Genomic DNA, 17,574 nt, shown 5'->3' on the forward strand with positions numbered 1-17,574 from the left:
TGAACAAAAATCTACAGAAGAATATCATCATTTAACAACATCGGAGCTCGTGGTAGGTTTCTCTTGAAAACTTTATGCATTATTATTCAAAATAAATTTCTCTATGGAGAAAATGGGATTTTCACTTGCGGAACCCTACTGTTGCATTCTATAAGACCCCCTTGGAAGCTTCAAATCTGCAACGGCTTCATTTCTGGCATCTGATTCATAACATTCTATTCAGAACTTGTATTCACAGCTCACCACGTTATATTCAGAATTTACTTGCCTTTTGGGCAGAATAGACACCCTGCATGAGTGCAAGGAGTTTTGAGGCTTGGCAGGAATCTTTATTTATGATCTTTTCATTATTACTGACGTGTCTTCACTATTACATCGGTTTTGAGAACGATATATCCTCTTCACCCCCTGCTGAATGCAGAAATATGGTGAGAAATAAATGTACATTCTTGGATGAATGTGAATATTAAATGTATTTTTGCTTCAAGACTGTTAGGGTGCTCTATTTAGGGGTTATTGACAGCAACTACGGATGGTAATCGTAAGGAATTTAGCTATTCTTGTTCTGATTTTGATTTCACTTAAGCACTTGAAGAAGAGTCCCCACTAAACTATATACTTAACAAATATACTAAACAAAAACAAAATTACTTTTAGGTAAGTAACATTTATTACTTTGAAAAAATGACTTCTACAACTATTTTTGTCTTTATTTAATTTTTGTATTCTAGATATTTTTAAATTACATGTATACAGGTATGTGTGTAAATGTGTATGTATTTATACAGGTATATACTAATGCTTTGGCAATGTAAAGTTTTTTTGTACCATCCGATAAATCTACTTGAATCTTGAATAAGTCAAGAATTCTGAGCAATTTCATTAGGAAGTGCGACTGTTTCAAACTGATAGCTTGAGTTTCAGACTGAGTTTGAGTCTTTTTTAACGGAGTCATTAAAAATAACCAGCTCATACGAATCTTTTGATCTTGAGTTGGACTACATTGGTTACTCTGTATGTTTGTTGTTGCATGCAAAAAGCTAGGACGATAGACATATGAAATATGAGTGGTATATTGGTTGCACTTAGTCTTTCCTCAAATTCAGTTCAGACTGTTAGCCCACAACTCAGCTAAAGCATCATTTCTTTTACCATGGTGCTGTAGATTCAGTAACACAGCAGGAGACATTGAGTATTTTATCCGTAACAGCAATGTCTGGTCCAAAAGAGCATGCCTTCAAACAAAGAAAGCAATTATTTTTTTTCTCTTATGATGGGAATCAAATTGATAAGAAAAGTTGCTCTTTTGAAAGGTTATTTATGATGCAAGCTGGCTTACATGTACAAGGTCAAGCCTGCATGTTCTCATTATATATGCTTGAGCAAAGTGTTTAAAAGCAGCTGTTCTAGTGTTGGATTTGCGAGAGTGTGAGACATTTTATTTTCAGGTTTATTCTCTCTGTTAGTTTGTGAAAGTGTGAGGAGGAGATGGAGTGAAATAGAGCTGATATATCCTGTCAGTCACTCAAGCAGGTGTGAAATCCTAACCCCACTCACAAATACACAGGTGTTAAATATGCAGGATTGCTAAGAAGAAGATTGATTTAAAACAAAATAAATATGAACTTTATACCACACCTGGTAGCAAGTCATAGAGATGTCTGTTCGATCAGTGTGATTTCATCTGGATAATATACATTTTAGGGTGTTTGCTCATTCATTATGCTTACCATAATTTTTCCATGTTCCTATACCAGTGTTGGTCTTGGAAAGTCATTCCTATCAACTAATCAGATTTTATGGCTAAGTTTAGGGCTTGGGTTGTGGCTTGAACAACGTTTTATCAACCTATAATTTTCTTCAGATTTTAGGGGTAGTTAATGGTTAGGTTCCCAACCTTTTTTGCCAGCTGAACCCCTATGATCTAAAATATTTACTTTCAGTACTACTAATACTATCCGTATTACTATACTATTTCAGTATTAATAATAAAGTCAGACTGGTTGATCAATGAACATGTTGACCCAGGAACATTAAAGGAATGTTCCGGGTTCAATACATTAAACCCAACAGATGACTTTTATGGCATAATATTGATTACCACCAAAAAAAAATTTAATACATTTGTAAATGTGGTTACAGTAGGGCACTTACTAGTGTACGGGGTCAGTCCATAAACGTAAGAAAACAGACTGTTTCAAAAGAGTTATCCTCCTGAGACCCCACATTCACATAATTGGTCATTATGTTTCGGCTTTGCTATAGGCTATGCATAATTTCAATTCATTTAAACTGACTGACCTCAGGTCAGGAGACTCCTGGCTGTCATTAAAGAGTTAAACTTTCGACACACTGAGTCATGTGACAAAACAACATGGTGCCGATCTCAGCTGAGTTTGTCTTTGGGAGAAACAGCAACAAAACTACATCTGGTAAGAAACCTCATTAAAACCTGTTTGAGTCAAAAGAATAGAGTCTCTAGTTTCATCCGATATGCCATTTTAAAAAGTTTCATCGATTTATTGTGAAACGGCATGCTGTTAAACACAGTGACCATGTACGTGGACTATAGGCTAATTTTCCTTAAAATATCCTAGATTCACTCTGCATTATCATATTGCTTTCAGAGGCTGTATACAGATTTAGGATGAAAATAAGGTGCATTTCAAACTGTTCTCAGACCAGTGCAGGCAGAAAGCACACTGGATGTTAAATAATTCCCTAATTGGGGAGCAAGGGAGCATCCTATAGCTTTCCTATGCAGCGCATTCACTCCTAATATTCAGTCAAAAGTTCAGTTTCAGGCTAAAGATGATGTTTGATCCACTCAACATGTTTGGCAGACATAGGACAATGGTAATCAGTACATAGATTCAGAATTTATCATGCAAAATTTTATTTGAACATGGTTGGCAGTGAATGGATGATTCTGGCCATTATTTTGAATCAGAATTATTTATGCTAATTTCTGATATAATGTCAAAAACATGAATAATCAACACTCTTGGAAACATAATAAACAATTTGATAAAAAAAAAAAAAAAAAATCTGACTCCCTATAGCTTGGTATTATTTACAATTTCACAACTTATTTCCACTGTCCACATATGTGGACATACATTTTTAGGAAAACTGTTTGGTCTAAAAAAAATAAAAAGAATTATATATATATATATATATATATATATATATATATATATATTTTTTTTTTTTTTTTTCATGTTTCTTAGGGGCTACTAATTACAAATTACAAAGGCGAATGGAAACTGCACACAGCAGTCACGCTCAGGTCTCAGGAGCTTAAACATGTTTTAGTGTGATATAATCTCTGTTCTACATGAATTTAGTGTGATAAAAGGATTTTTAACAGGGTGTTACTTTGTCATAACAATGAAATTGTAATATTGGATATACTGTACTTTACACAGATATGGTTAGTAAGTGATTTTATCACAATAAAATGATCATTTTAGTGTGATAAAATAGCTAAATAGGGGACTATCTATCTAAAATCATGTAGAACAGAGATTGTATCATTTTAACATGTGTAATGTTTCTGGCTTGTGTCTATACTTTTGAAACAGTGTGCATATTTATAGTTATTGACTGGCCCCAAAGTGCCTTACTGTAAACACGATTTTGGCTTGTTTTTGTTCTTAAATAAACAAGGGGAGAGACAAAATTATTTTCTTTGGTATTGATCATGACACCACAAATGCTGTCGATTAAGATGAACTGTACCCAGAACATTCTTTTAAGCATTGTTAAAAAACATTCCCTGATGTATGATTAGAATGACATTTAGAAGATGTTTTTTGCAACATTTAGGATTTAGTTTGTATGTTAAGTTGTTCTTTTTAAGATGTTTATCAAATGTCTGTGCACTAATATGACAGTTCAAATAGAACACAGTGCTTTCCAAATAATACAGTCACAGATCTATCCCACACTACTGTACCTCCACTACTGTAATCGAAGACCATGATGTCTTATTACATAAATTCCTCCTCCTTGAAAAGAATATCACGTTCTGTGTGTGTTGTGGGTTTTAGCTTGGGATAGATATCACTGACCAATAGCGAAGAGAACATGGTGACTCAGCCAGTGAGGGTCTTCTTTCTTCTGGTCTTACTGTGACCTAATCATATCTTAAAATCAATGCTTGGTGCTACTTCAGCCATGGCAATGGCTGTGGCCAATAGATTACTGCAGACTAGTGTCAGGGGGAGTTTTGATATAGATCAGCTCAGGGTGTAGGGATAATTTCCAGGAATGAGAGCAGGGTGGTGTATTGAGTGCTGTGTTTTATGTTGTTATGGGCTTATCGGGCCATCCAGGATCTTTTTGGATGGAGAAATCCTCTTATAGTTGAGGCCAACTTTAGTATGGCATCCTCCACTTTTTCAGCAGTTATCCATTTCTGTTTTCATGTAATGGTTTTTTTTTTTTTTTTTTTTTTTTGCTGATGCGTTGTTGTTTTTTAAGCATTTACAGTTGAAAGTTATTGGCTAAATTCGGAATGGGATACTACTATACTACTATTACTATTTCTGCAGTTTGCTATATACTGAATATTCTGTGTATGTATGGAATATCTGGCTTACTACATTTGCCAAAATGTACAGTATACATCAGAGTACACTGAACAAAATACTTTATCCCACAGTGCATGCACTCGAATTGACCTTCTTTATTCAGTGTGATGAAAAAACTGGAAGTAATATTAGACGCCTCTTTTCTTAATCCTAAAAAGTGTGTTTCGCTAAACATTATTACATACCTCTAGTCTTTAATGACCCATCATGCATCTATTACAAATGGATCTACAAAATGCCCAGACAGTGTAAAATGTTCAAAGCAGTTTCTAGACAACTGGAAAATAATAAAATAGAAAATACTCTGTTGTAATTTGATGTTTTTTTTTTTTTTTTCATTTATCGAAGAGATGATGCAACAAATGATAAAATGGGATTCATTACTTTCACACTGAAATTGTATGAGGCACCCATAAAAAAACAACAACAACAGCAACTAAGAAATAGATTTCCTATGATTTTAAAATTTTATAGATATAAATTAACCATAAAAATATTATTTATGGAAACGCAAATATATATTGCGACACTATTACTTATCTTGGGTCACCAACCCTATACACTTTTGGTAATCAAGCAGTTAGAAAAAAAAATGTTTTTTTTTATAATTATATATATATATATATATATATATATATATATATATATACATATAATGTATGTATATACAGTCCCAGGACATTAAAGACCCAAGGTACATCTTTAATGGTTAAATCATTATTTGATCAGACAGCTTTTATCACAAAACATTTTTTATACACTCTTTAAAATGAATGGGAAATAACTGATTTCTGAGATTATAACTGGACGCCAGTTACTGAATTAAACATCAGAATCAGAATCAGAATGTGCTTTATTGCCAAGTATGCTTAAACATACAAGAAATTTGACTTTACAGGTTTTTGTCTTGGTGACAGAAGCTTCCAGTGGAATAAAAAAATAGAATAAAAATAAAAGGTGAATAGAAAATATAAGTATAAATAGAAATACACAATAATAAAAAAAAGATATATATATATATATATATATATTTTTTTTTTTCTTATATATATACACACGTATGTACAAATATAAATACAAATCTGTTATACACAGATGAAAGGGAATGTATGGCAGAAGAGGTAGGGTATGTTGGATAAATATAAGTAGACTAAGCTGTATATTGCACATAATTATTGCTCAGTGGGGCAGTTTTAACTGTTTATGAGATGGATAGCTTGAGGGAAAAACTGTTCCTGTGCCTGACGGTTCTGGTGCTTAGTGCTCTGTAGCGCGTGCCAGAAGGCAACCGTTCAAAAAGGAGTTGGGACCACAGTGATTTTTCCAGCCCTTTTCCTCACTCTGGAAGTGTACAGTTCTTGAAGGGAGGGCAGGGGGCAACCAATAATCCGCTCAGCAGTCCGAACTGTCCTTTGTAGTCTTCTGATGTCCGATTTCATAGCTGAACCAAACCAGACATTTACTGAAGTGCAGAGACTCAATGACTGCTGAGTAGAGCTGCATCAGCAGCCCCTGTGGCAGGTTGAACTTCCTCAGCTAGCAAAGGAAGTACAACCTCTGCTTGGCCTTTTTCACAATGGAGTCAATGTGGGTCTCCCACTTCAGGTCCTGTGAGATGGTAGTGCCCAGGAACCTGAGTGACTCCACTGCTGCCACAGTGCTGTTTAGAATGGTGAGCGGGGTCAATATTGGGGTGTTCCTAAAGTCCACTATCATCTCCACTGTTTTGAGCGTGTTGAGCTTGGGTGTGGGGTGTGAGACTGGGCCTTTCAAATCTACAGTAAAACATTCAAGTCGTCAGCCAGTTGTTGGTTCTCTACAGTGTTGGGGGATGGTGTCTTGAAGTTAGTAAAGTCTTTCGGGCCTCTCCACACTGATGCAGGTTCGTTAGCTGAAAATTGTTTTTCAGCTTATCGGAATAGCTTCTTTTAGCCACTCTGATTTCCTTTTTCAGTGTGTTCCTGGCCTGATTGTACAAGATTTTATCCCCACTTCTGTAAGCATCCTCTTTGGCCTGATGAAGCTGCCTGAGTTTTGTTGTGAACCATGGTTTGTCATTGTTGTATGTTAAATAAGTCCTTGTAGGAATGCACATATCCTTGTAGAAACTGAAATATGATGTTACAGTATCTGTGAGCTCATCCAGATTGGTGTCTGCAGCCTCAAATACATTCCAATCAGTGCAGTCAAAGCAGGCTTATAGTTCCAGCTCTGCTTCATTGGTCCATCTTTTTACAGTCTTTACTACAGGATTAGCTGATTTTAGTTTCTGCCTGTAGGTCGGAAGAAGATGAACCAGACAGTGATCAGAGAGTTCCAAAGCTGCTCTAGGGACAGAGCGATATGCATCCTTTATTGTTGTGTAACAATGATCCAGTATATTTCTGTCTCTGGTGGGGCATGTAATGCCTGTATTTTGGCAGTTCACGGGTGAGGTTGGCTTTGTTAAAACCTCCCAGAATAATGATAAGAGAGTCCGGGTGTTGTTTCTCCATGTATGTGATCTGATCAGCCAGCTGTTGCAGCACTGCATTCATGCACGCTTGTGGAGGAATATAAACACTCCCGCGGTGAGTAGAAAGGCTTACAGTTGATAAAGAGTGCTTCCAAATTAGGACAGGACATTTTCTTTAACGTTGTTACATCTGTACCCCAACTTTCATTGATGGAAAAGCATGTTCCACCACCTCTCTTTTTCCCCGTTAACTCCGCAATGCAATCTACTTTGAACAGCTGAAAGCCCAGCAGATGTAATGTGCTGTTCGGAATGGCTTCACTCAGCCAGGTTTCTGTGAAGCACAAGGCAGCAGAGTTTGAAAAGTCCTTGTTTATATGGGTGAGGAGATGTAGTACGTCCATTTTGTTAGGGAGAGAGCGGAGATTCGCTAGATGAATACTCGGTAGCGCTGTTCAAAAGCCGCGCTTGACCAGCACGCCAGCTTGCTTCCCTCGCCCGCTTCTCATGGTGCACTTAAACAACACAGCTGCATCTCTGACTAAAATGTCCAGCGAAATGTTCGAATAGTCCAAAACTGGGAAAAGATTGTCTGGTATGTGCTGCCGAATGTTCAGCAGTTCGTCCCTGGTAAAACTGAGTGAAAAAACACAGGACAAACAAACAAAAACAACAAAAGAATTGGAGAGCTCTACACCGAGGCTGCCATCCGCGGCGTCATCTTCAAACTTGCAACATACTGAGGTAATGGGACCACAATGTAGCATACTAGATGTTTATTATTGTGTTATTAACATTGACTTGTGTTAAAGTTTATTGTTGCATAAAACTGTTTCACATGCTATTTTTTAACAATAGTCGGCAGTATACAGTAAACAATATGATTATATTTCATTCTGAACGTAACCATTCACTTCATGCCAAAACATTTCCCATAATTCCCCAAAGAAAGTTTTGATCAGACTGCCAAAAGTTTAGATGTTTTTCCACAAACTTGGATTAAAAATGCAAAATAATGTTTTATTTCCGAGATGTTAATTCACTGAATTAAACATGCAACTTAATAGGTAATGTGACAGCAATGAAGCATACTACTGTTTGAAATTTTTATTGTTGCATAATGCATACTGTTTTACACTATATTTTTAAACAAAAAAGTGACCACGTTTACATGAAGAAAACTGTTTATTCCAGGTTTTTTGTAGAAAGCGGCATTCTAAAACATCATGTAAATGAAAACACAGATTTTCTTAAGCCGTTTAAGGGATTAGGATAGAGCAGTGTAACACACCTGGGTTTCTCCTGGAGAACGCAGAAGATGTGGTCGTGTAAACGCAAAAGCAGCATTCGTACAGGTTTTTGAAGAGTGCGCATGTGCGTGAACAGACCAGATAACTAACATCATAGGATGGACCCCAACAACAAGTCAACATAATGAAAAGGATGAAGTTTCATTACGTGTACAATTCCAGCACTAAAAGTAAAACAAGACGTTCTCTGCAAGCCCTTTACATGTGGAGTTCATAGTGCAAATCATGTAAATGCAGCTTCACTATTGCTATAAAGTGGATAGCCACTATTAATATGGTAGAGGATGAGGTTTAAGAGATTTAATGCCTATTGAAATGAAAATGTAAACTATGGGGATTAGTTATTTAAATTAGTCAACCTCCCACTTAGACTTTAGAAAACAATTAACGTTACTTAAATTGGTGCTATTAAGTGTATTTCTATATTTATACTGTGGAATGCTTTGTTTGGAAAATGTTAATAAAACATTTTTGTTACATATTGTTTTCTTGTCTTTTCTAAGAAGGAACTAAATTCATTTTGACAGGAAAATAAATATATAGAGTCAAATTTTAGCACTTTCAAAATCTGGCATTAATCACGATTAATTATGAAAAAAAAATACTATTAAAAATCAAGCAAGCCATAGCGATTAATCCCTATTAAAAAATTTACTGACAGCATTTGTTTTAACATTGTCACTATCTGCGTCTTTAAAATTACGTTTTTAACATTTTTATTTCCATTGAAATGCCACTTTTAGTCGACTCTCCTAGCATAACATTTCTCTGTCTCTTCAATTATACACAGTCACATTTAGGAAAAAATATGTGAAAGTCTGAAACTTTTAAGGCAGTTTTTAATGTACTTTATTAGTCATGCTATTTACATAGCTTTTCTCACTGCTCTGTAAAAACACTAAGCATGGCTCCAAATTAGTTTCTGACTTTCTTTTAATAATTTTGTTAATATTAGGCTCAGCTGGGTAGCTTTTTTTTATTTATTTATTTATTTATTTATTTATTTTTTTTTATTCTCTCAGTGCATTAACACCACCTTTTAATCAGCCAGCCTTGTTACAATGCCAAGAACACTATTGAAATAGGACACTTCATATTCAGACCCTCAGAGAGTGATTACAGTCCACCAGTGTGAAAAGGGCCCATGCAAATTTACAAGATTCAATCATTTTTGTGTGTTAAAAGCCTGCTGCATTATTTCCAGAACAATAAGTCATAATTTAGGCTGCTGGGCAGAAAGCAGCACTTATATTTAATAAGTGTGCCACATTTTGTTTCGAAGGTCCTTTTCCCCTGCTGCAGTCTCTCTCCATTATGAAATTAATAACCCAAAGCCAGAAAAAGACATCCATGTGGTGGGCTGACAGATATAGTGAATGTGTGTTTAGAGGTCTAGAGTCCTCACGATCATTTTCTCCCTGCTGTGATGCTTTAATCTGATCATTTGACTCACTTTTTTCTCCCTAGCCACTTTTCTTATAACCACACATCAGGAAAATCATTCTATTGTTTTGTGTGTGAGACTTGTGTCCCAATTCAGCTTCTTTTTTAACTTTCACACTGTAAAATAAATAAATAAATAAAACGACGTAAAATAGCGGTAAATGCACGGCAGCAAAGGTTGCCAAATGTTTACCATAAACTAAAATAACAGTTTTAGACCGTGAAGTGAATTGAAATGTTTAGACTGCAAAATGAAATAGGTGTTTCAACCATAAAATAAAATATTATTATATTTATATAATTTATATAAGTATTAATTATATTAATATATTTTGTAACATATTTAACGTAAACATTTAATAACATAAATTGTAATTTCAAAGTGTGTTAACACTCTAAGTTGAATTGACATGTTTAAAATGTAATTTGAAAGAACATGTTTCAACTATAAAATGAAATTATTTGTTTTGACTGTCCATTTAGAAAAAAACATTATTTTAGACCATAAATTAAAAACATGTTTTGACTGTAAATAGAAATAACATTGTTAGACCATTCATTAAACAACAACATATTTTCACTGTAATTGTTGTGCCTTGCCAACAAACTCATTTCAGTTTTTTAACCCTAAGAGTTAAAGTAGGTTTACTCCACCATGCATTTAGACTTAGACTTAGAAACGTTTCATTTCAGGACCTTTTAAGCTCAAGCTCGACTCTTCGCCACAGTGGTATCCCCCAAAACATTAAAGGGGACCTATTATGCAAAGTTCACTTTTACATGGTGTTTGAACATAAATGTGAGTCAGCAGTGTTTGTACACAACCACCCTACAATGTTAAAAGTCCACCCACTCCTCTTTCTTATATTTCTATTAATCAAAAACAGTGTCTCAAAATGATCAGTTTTCGTTTCTGCTCTAAAGTGACGTCACTTTAGAGCAGGCCTGAGCTTCCCGACTCATCCTTTCCCGTGCAGCCTTCACAATATTGATCCTCATTCACAAAGCAGTCCAGTGTAAAATGATTTAAACAAACATACACGAATTTTGGTATGTTTTGGGGCACATTTGCTTCAAAAACAAAACTTGTCCACTGCATCTTCAGTGGCTCTGATGCTGGGAGTATATGAAGACTCTTATGTTCATTTTTACAGCCAACAACAGAACACTTATGACGCTTACGACTGGTGACGGACTCCACCCTATTATCATAGATCTTCCCCCGAGTGATCTACGCACAGTCCGCCATTTTTTTCCGCACTGGAGCAGCTATGGTGGGAAGAATAATGTCTTAGCTTCGTAAGCGTCATAAGTGTTCTGTTGTTGGCTGTAAAAATGAACATAAGAGTCTTCATATACTCCCAGCATCAGAGCCACTGAAGATGCAGTGGACAAGTTTTGTTTTTGAAGCAAATGTGCCCCAAAACATACCAAAATTCGTGTATGTTTGTTTAAATCATTTTACACTGGACTGCTTTGTGAATGAGGATCAATATTGTGAAGGCTGCACGGGAAAGGATGAGTCGGGAAGCTCAGACACCATCAAATTAAGGCTTTTATTTTCTGCCCTCTGCACAGCCTGTACACTCTCTCCAGTGTTTTCATGGGTTCACTCAGATAGCTTCACCAATAACAAAAACTCTCCATAAACATAAACTTCTTAAAAGACATGCAGCTTTTTGACATTCAGAACACACGCCATCACTGGACTGACATGTCGTTCTCTCTCTGCTTCTGACGGTGGCGTGGCTGTTTATATGCCACTCTCCCCAGCTCACTGGAATTCGAGACAGGTGTTAGATATAATTTAGCTCTGGTTTAAGCGCCCTTACCGCTTTCTCTCTCTCCAGACGGGCGCTCGACCATGCCCCCGCTGCCCCAAATATAAAGCAGGATTTTCCAAAAATTTGATTCTCAAGCATGGATCAGTACCAACTGTTCATGTTCCAGCTTTAGTATCGAACTTTATATTTTGTTAATGTTTGCAAATCGCCTTTCCGAATGTGCTTGTTAGCTGATTCCATGGCTAATGCAGCTAAAGTTACCATTGTCTCTGATTGTATTCACGGAGAACAGAGCTATGTCGTTATTTTTACGCTTACTGTCTGTATAATAATAGGGGGCGGGGAGCAGCAGCTCATTTGCATTTAAAGAGACACACGAAAACAGCGTGTTTTTGATTCCACCTAAAAAGAGGCATTTACAATATGGTATAATAAATGATCCGTGGGGTATTTTGAGCTGAAACTTCACAGACACATTCTGGGGACACCTGAGGCTTATATTACATCTTGTAAAAAGTGCAATAATAGGTCTTCTTTAAATAAACTCTTCTAAATCTCAACATCACAGAACATTAAATACTTATAAATGTCCCCCTTTATTCGTCTTGCACAAAAACACATAAAATTGCTCTTAATTTTAACATTTACTCTCCCTATCAAGTCTAATGCAAATCATGCTGGGAAAAAAAATCCACAGTTAAATACCGTAAATTTACAGTTTACTACCCTTTATAGTATTAAATGTTAAAAACTTCAAATATGAGCCTTCCGGAACTACAGATATCTGTTTTTCACTTTATCAGCTTTATTTATTTATTTTGAGTCTATAATGTTAAGCACTGTAACTACAAAAGGCCACATGATGAGTTAAAGTTCATCTTGAGTGACCTTTCCAGGAATAAGAATTAAATTAATACACAAGTATAGACCGTGCACAGTGTTACACACACAAGCACAAAACACCATCCTGGTAACATAAGTGACACTAAAATTATGTAATAAACATTAACTAAACTGCATAAAATATAGTTAAGAACACCCCATTGTACATAACTGATATAAAAAATAAGAAGAAACATATCTATTTCCGTAAAATATAATGAAATGTGATGGCTCACACAGGGAATTCTGGGAATGCCCAATTATTTGTTTCACCATTTACTCAAAAGTTTATTGTAAAAGTACATGTAATCTCTTGTTAGACATAATATAATTTTTTACCATTAATTATTTGGTACTTTTACATCTAAAATGACATGAATTGTCTTATTAAATATTTTATCATTTTTTATTGTATATGTTAAGGTTACTTCCTGTTAACCAAATAAAGTGTTTTTACTGTAGCTTTTTGCATTCTTTCCTGTTAAATTACAGACATTTTTTACAGTTATAGAAATCCCAACATAATGGATGGATTAAGTAAACTTTCATACTAAATTTCTACGGTAAGTGTTTTTCACTAAGTGAAATTTTGTTAGCTTTCATTTTAATGAAGTAAACTGAACGAGCAGCAAAATTCTAGAGTTTAGAGTTTACTAAACTCCAGATTAATTCTGACACAAAATTATTTGTTGACTTTCTTCATTATGAATACAGCATAAACTTAATATCTTGTGTTGCTAATGTAGCGACAAGCACAAAACATAATTTTATAGGTAAACTTTTTTTTTCAATGAGCAATATTTGCTGAAAATGTAAATTTGGTGTGAATAAATGTATTTTTATGGGATTTAAACTTTTCTCCCCAATTTGGAATGCCCAATTCCCAATGCGCTCTAAATCCTCGTGGTGGCGTAGTGACTCGCCTCAATCCGGGTGGCGGAGGACGAATCTCAGTTGCCTCTATGTCTGAGACCATCAATCAGCACATCTTATCACGTGGCTTGTTGTGCGTGTTACCACGGAGACGTAGTGCGTGTGGAGGCCCACGCTATTCTCCGCGGCATCCACGTACAACTCACCACGTGCCCCACCGAGAGAACCACACATAATAGCGACCACGAGGAGGTAACTCCATGTGACTCTACCCTCCCTAGCAACCGGGGCCAATTTGGTTGCTTAGGAGACTTGGCTGGAGTCACTGAGCATGCCCTGGATTTGAACTCGCGACTCCAGGGGTGGTAGTCAGTGTCAATACTCGTTGAGCTACCCAGGCCCCACCATTTTTATGGGAATTTAACACTTTTATTAAAACATGTTAAATGAATGTTCAATTATACTGTATTTTCTCTGTAAAAAGAATTATTTTTACACTGGAAGAAATCTTTTTTTACGGACATATTTTTACAGACATCTCAGTTTAAATTTCGTTTTCACATGTGAAAAACATGAAGTTTACCTTCATTTAAAGGAGAATGCCTGTTTTTATCAGTAACACATATTTTCAGTTAAGGAACAGTAAAAATTTAAATTTGATTTGAATAAATGTATTTTAGGGGAATTTTACATTTTTAATGAAATGGGGAATGAATATTAAATTAAACTGTATTTTCTCTGTAAAAATACACATCGTTTTTTTTACAGTGCATGTTATCAGAGAAACTGGCTATAAATTGATGTTTCTTTGTCTTCCAAAGCGGAAATTAAATCTGCCTATGCTTAGGGCTGGTGTTATGAGAGTATTAGGGATGTGCTATGGTGGTCGACCAATCGACTAGTCACCCCAACAACTGACTAGTTGATTAGTGGGGTCGACTACTAAAATAAATACTTCTTGGAGAGCGTTTTTGTGTGAATATAGCATGCTGTGCTTAAAGGTGAATAATAGTCAGCACAGTTAAACCTTCTGCAAGAAGTTTTGTCTCTTTAATGCTTAAAGTTAAGTCCATTTATGCACCGCTGCTGTTACAGCCATCAAAGTGCTGCATCAACAACATATTACAAACCGATCACTGTCAGACGTTATATCCTCTGCACTGAGTAATGTTCCGTATTTTATTTATCAGGTGTTGTGGAGAGATTAAAGTCTTTTGCTGATTCTGTCTGACACTGCTTAAATAAATAGTTGCGTTAGAAAGGTTAAACTACTCGATGTCGTGAACTAGATGTGTACATGCATCATTATCTTGCAGTTCTGCGCTTTTGAATGCACAACAAGGATCGCCCTGAGACTACTAAGCTCTCTGTTTACATTGAAGGGCATCATTCTGCGTTCAGGATGCGGTTTTGTGCCGTTCTTTACTGGAGCCTTTCTTATTTCTTACTTTTCAGACTTTGATAGTTTAGTGCATTAAGATGTTATAGTTATTTAACCTTTTTATTTGTTGAATATCCTTTAATTACCATGTTGAAGTGCTGCGCTTAGTGTCCGTGTGGCATGGGGGGCGTGGTCATGTGTCTGTCTGCGGGAGAGGGAAAGCGGTAAGACTCATCACCTGGGGTGTAATTACTCTGACACCTGTCTCTCATTATAGTGATGGTGGAGGGAGACCTTATGAGGAACATCAGAGGATGAGAGAGAGTGGCTCAGAGCAGTAGTGCATGAAGGACCAGCAGCAAAAGCCAGAGACTGTATATATTGAAAGCCCTATTTGAGTTGGCCACTAAGAGACATTTCTTTGTTTTTGTATGAATCTGAAGTGTGTGAATAAATACTCAACTGTTCGCTGTCTCCTGACTCCTCCATTGCCCATGAACTTGGATCCTTCACAGTGGTGCCGAAAACCCGGCTTTGGGGTATCTGGCTCTTCAGCCCTTTAAATTCGAGGTGATCCACAGACCGGGGGTGTAGATGGTTGTGGCTGACTTTCTCTCCAGAAATGGGGGAGGGGAGTAGGCAGGCCGGATGTTGCCCCGGCCTGAGTCGGCGGTGGGCGTATGTGGCATGGGGTGCATGGTCATGTGTCTGTCTGCAAAAGAGGGAAAGTGATAAGGCTCGTCACCTGGGCTGTAAATACTCTAATGCCTGTCTCTCTCCGCTAACACCCCAGGTTGACGAACCTTACCGTTTTCCCTCTCCCACAGACAGACATGACCACACCCCCATGCCACAGTCCGTTTGAAGGGGTCACGTGACCATAACGGAGCCTAATTATACATTGTTATCCTTAACACCAACTAGTCGACTAGTCATTCAAACAACTGACCGATTAGTCAATTATGGAAACTGGTGGTTTTGCAGATCCCTAGACAGTATACCATGGAATGGTTGAAATGTGTGTTCCAGTAGAGTTACTGTCTAGATATATTTGCATAGCAAAATTTGTGGGCAGGGATGTAAGGCACAATGCAAAGGGGAGTTTACTTATTTATGGTTACCAAGAAACTTCACTTGCCATTATAAATGTAATTTATATGTGGTCAGTTGTGCTTATATCAGTTTATTGTGCTTATATATGTATAATACCTCTGTTTTTAGTTTCCTAATGTCACAGTTTCCCAAAGTACTGTATGCGTTTTCGAAAGTCTCCATTTTCGGTGGAGGGAAATGCCGTCCCTGCTAAATTAAAAATAGCTAAAACCAGCCTAAGTTTTCACTGGTCGCTCAACCTGGTCATAGCTGGAGCATAGTTAAGCTTGGAGGCAAGCTGGTCTCCCTGCCTGACCAAGTTAAAAGTGTTCAAAATCTCTCTAAAACCAGCCAACTGATCAGGCTGGACAAGTAGCTAAAACAGCCAACCAGCCTAGGCTGGTTTTAGCTTTTTTTTTTTTTTTGTCAGCAGGGAGCATGGATGAGAGGTTTTTGGTGTATGCTCCAAAAACATTCCAAATAAAAGTTTGAAATAAAAAGAGAAAAATATCCAATGGCATGAAGAATCTTTAATAAACTGGATTATCCAAAATAGCCATTATTTAATATATACATTTGTAAGTGGAATTTCCACAAAAACAACTAAATCATGTAATACAGTTACTGTGATATAAAATTACTCATGCCATGATATAAGATTTTGGACATACAGCTCACTCCTACCTCACTACTCCTATGTTTAATGTACACTAATCTTACCTTGTTTGATTTCTTCACTGTACCAACGTGTTTGCTTTATTACTAATAAAAAAAATCTGTTGTTTCAATTTACATTTCAACCCATGATAAATGTGACTCAACAAATGTAATATTTTCATTATGTTGGCCTATACCAATGTTTTTCATCTTGCCCCCAATAGGTGCGTCTGGAATGGCCTACTGACCTGGCCATCAGCCCAATGGACAATTCCCTTTATGTGCTGGACAACAACGTGGTTCTGCAGATCTCAGAAAACCATCAAGTAAGAATTGTGGCTGGGAGGCCAATGCACTGCCAGGTTCCTGGGCTGGATCACTTCCTCGTTAGTAAAGTCGCCATCCACGCCACTTTGGAATCCGCCAATGCTCTGGCCGTCTCCCACAACGGTATGCTTTACATCGCAGAATCTGATGAGAAGAAGATCAACCGTGTACGACAGGTCTCAACCAATGGGGAGATCTCACTGGTCGCTGGCGCCCCTAGTGGCTGCGATTGCAAGAATGACGCGAACTGCGACTGCTACTCTGGCGATGATGGCTATGCCAAAGATGCCAAACTAAACGCGCCCTCCTCATTGGCGGTCTCACCTGATGGAGAGCTCTTCATTGCTGACCTGGGTAACATACGAATCCGGTATGTTAGGAGGAACAAACCGTTCCTAAACCCACTAAACATGTATGAGCTTTCCTCACCGATTGACGATGAACTCTACTTGTTTGACATAAACGGCAGTCATATATACACTCAAAGCCTAACCACTGGAGACTACCTGTACAACTTGACCTACTCTGGAGAAGGTGACCTTAGTAGTATCACAGACAAGAATAAGAACAAAGTGACCATCCGCAGAGACACGACAGGACTGCCGCTTTGGATAATGGGCCCTGATGGCCAAACCTTCTGGTTCACTATTGGAACTAATAATGCATTGAAGAGCATTGCCGCCCAGGGTCAAGAGATAGCCATGATGACTTACCATGGAAGCTCAGAACTGCTGGCCACTAAGAGCAATCAAGATGGGTGGACGATCTTTTATGA

General features: G+C 37.0%; 1 protein-coding gene across 1 annotated transcript in view; it reads left to right on the plus strand.

Annotated features, from left to right (window-relative positions):
- LOC127422211 (teneurin-4) overlaps nt 1-17,574 on the plus strand; it is a 427,215-nt gene that overhangs the window by 364,308 nt on the left and 45,333 nt on the right. Inside the window, exon 26 of the mRNA XM_051665548.1 lies at nt 16,697-17,574. Within this exon, the coding sequence (XP_051521508.1) occupies nt 16,697-17,574 (878 nt within the window). The remainder of the gene's footprint in view (nt 1-16,696) is intronic.

This window comes from Myxocyprinus asiaticus, chromosome 31 (genome assembly GCF_019703515.2).
Source record: "Myxocyprinus asiaticus isolate MX2 ecotype Aquarium Trade chromosome 31, UBuf_Myxa_2, whole genome shotgun sequence".
Lineage (NCBI taxonomy): Eukaryota > Metazoa > Chordata > Actinopteri > Cypriniformes > Catostomidae > Myxocyprinus > Myxocyprinus asiaticus.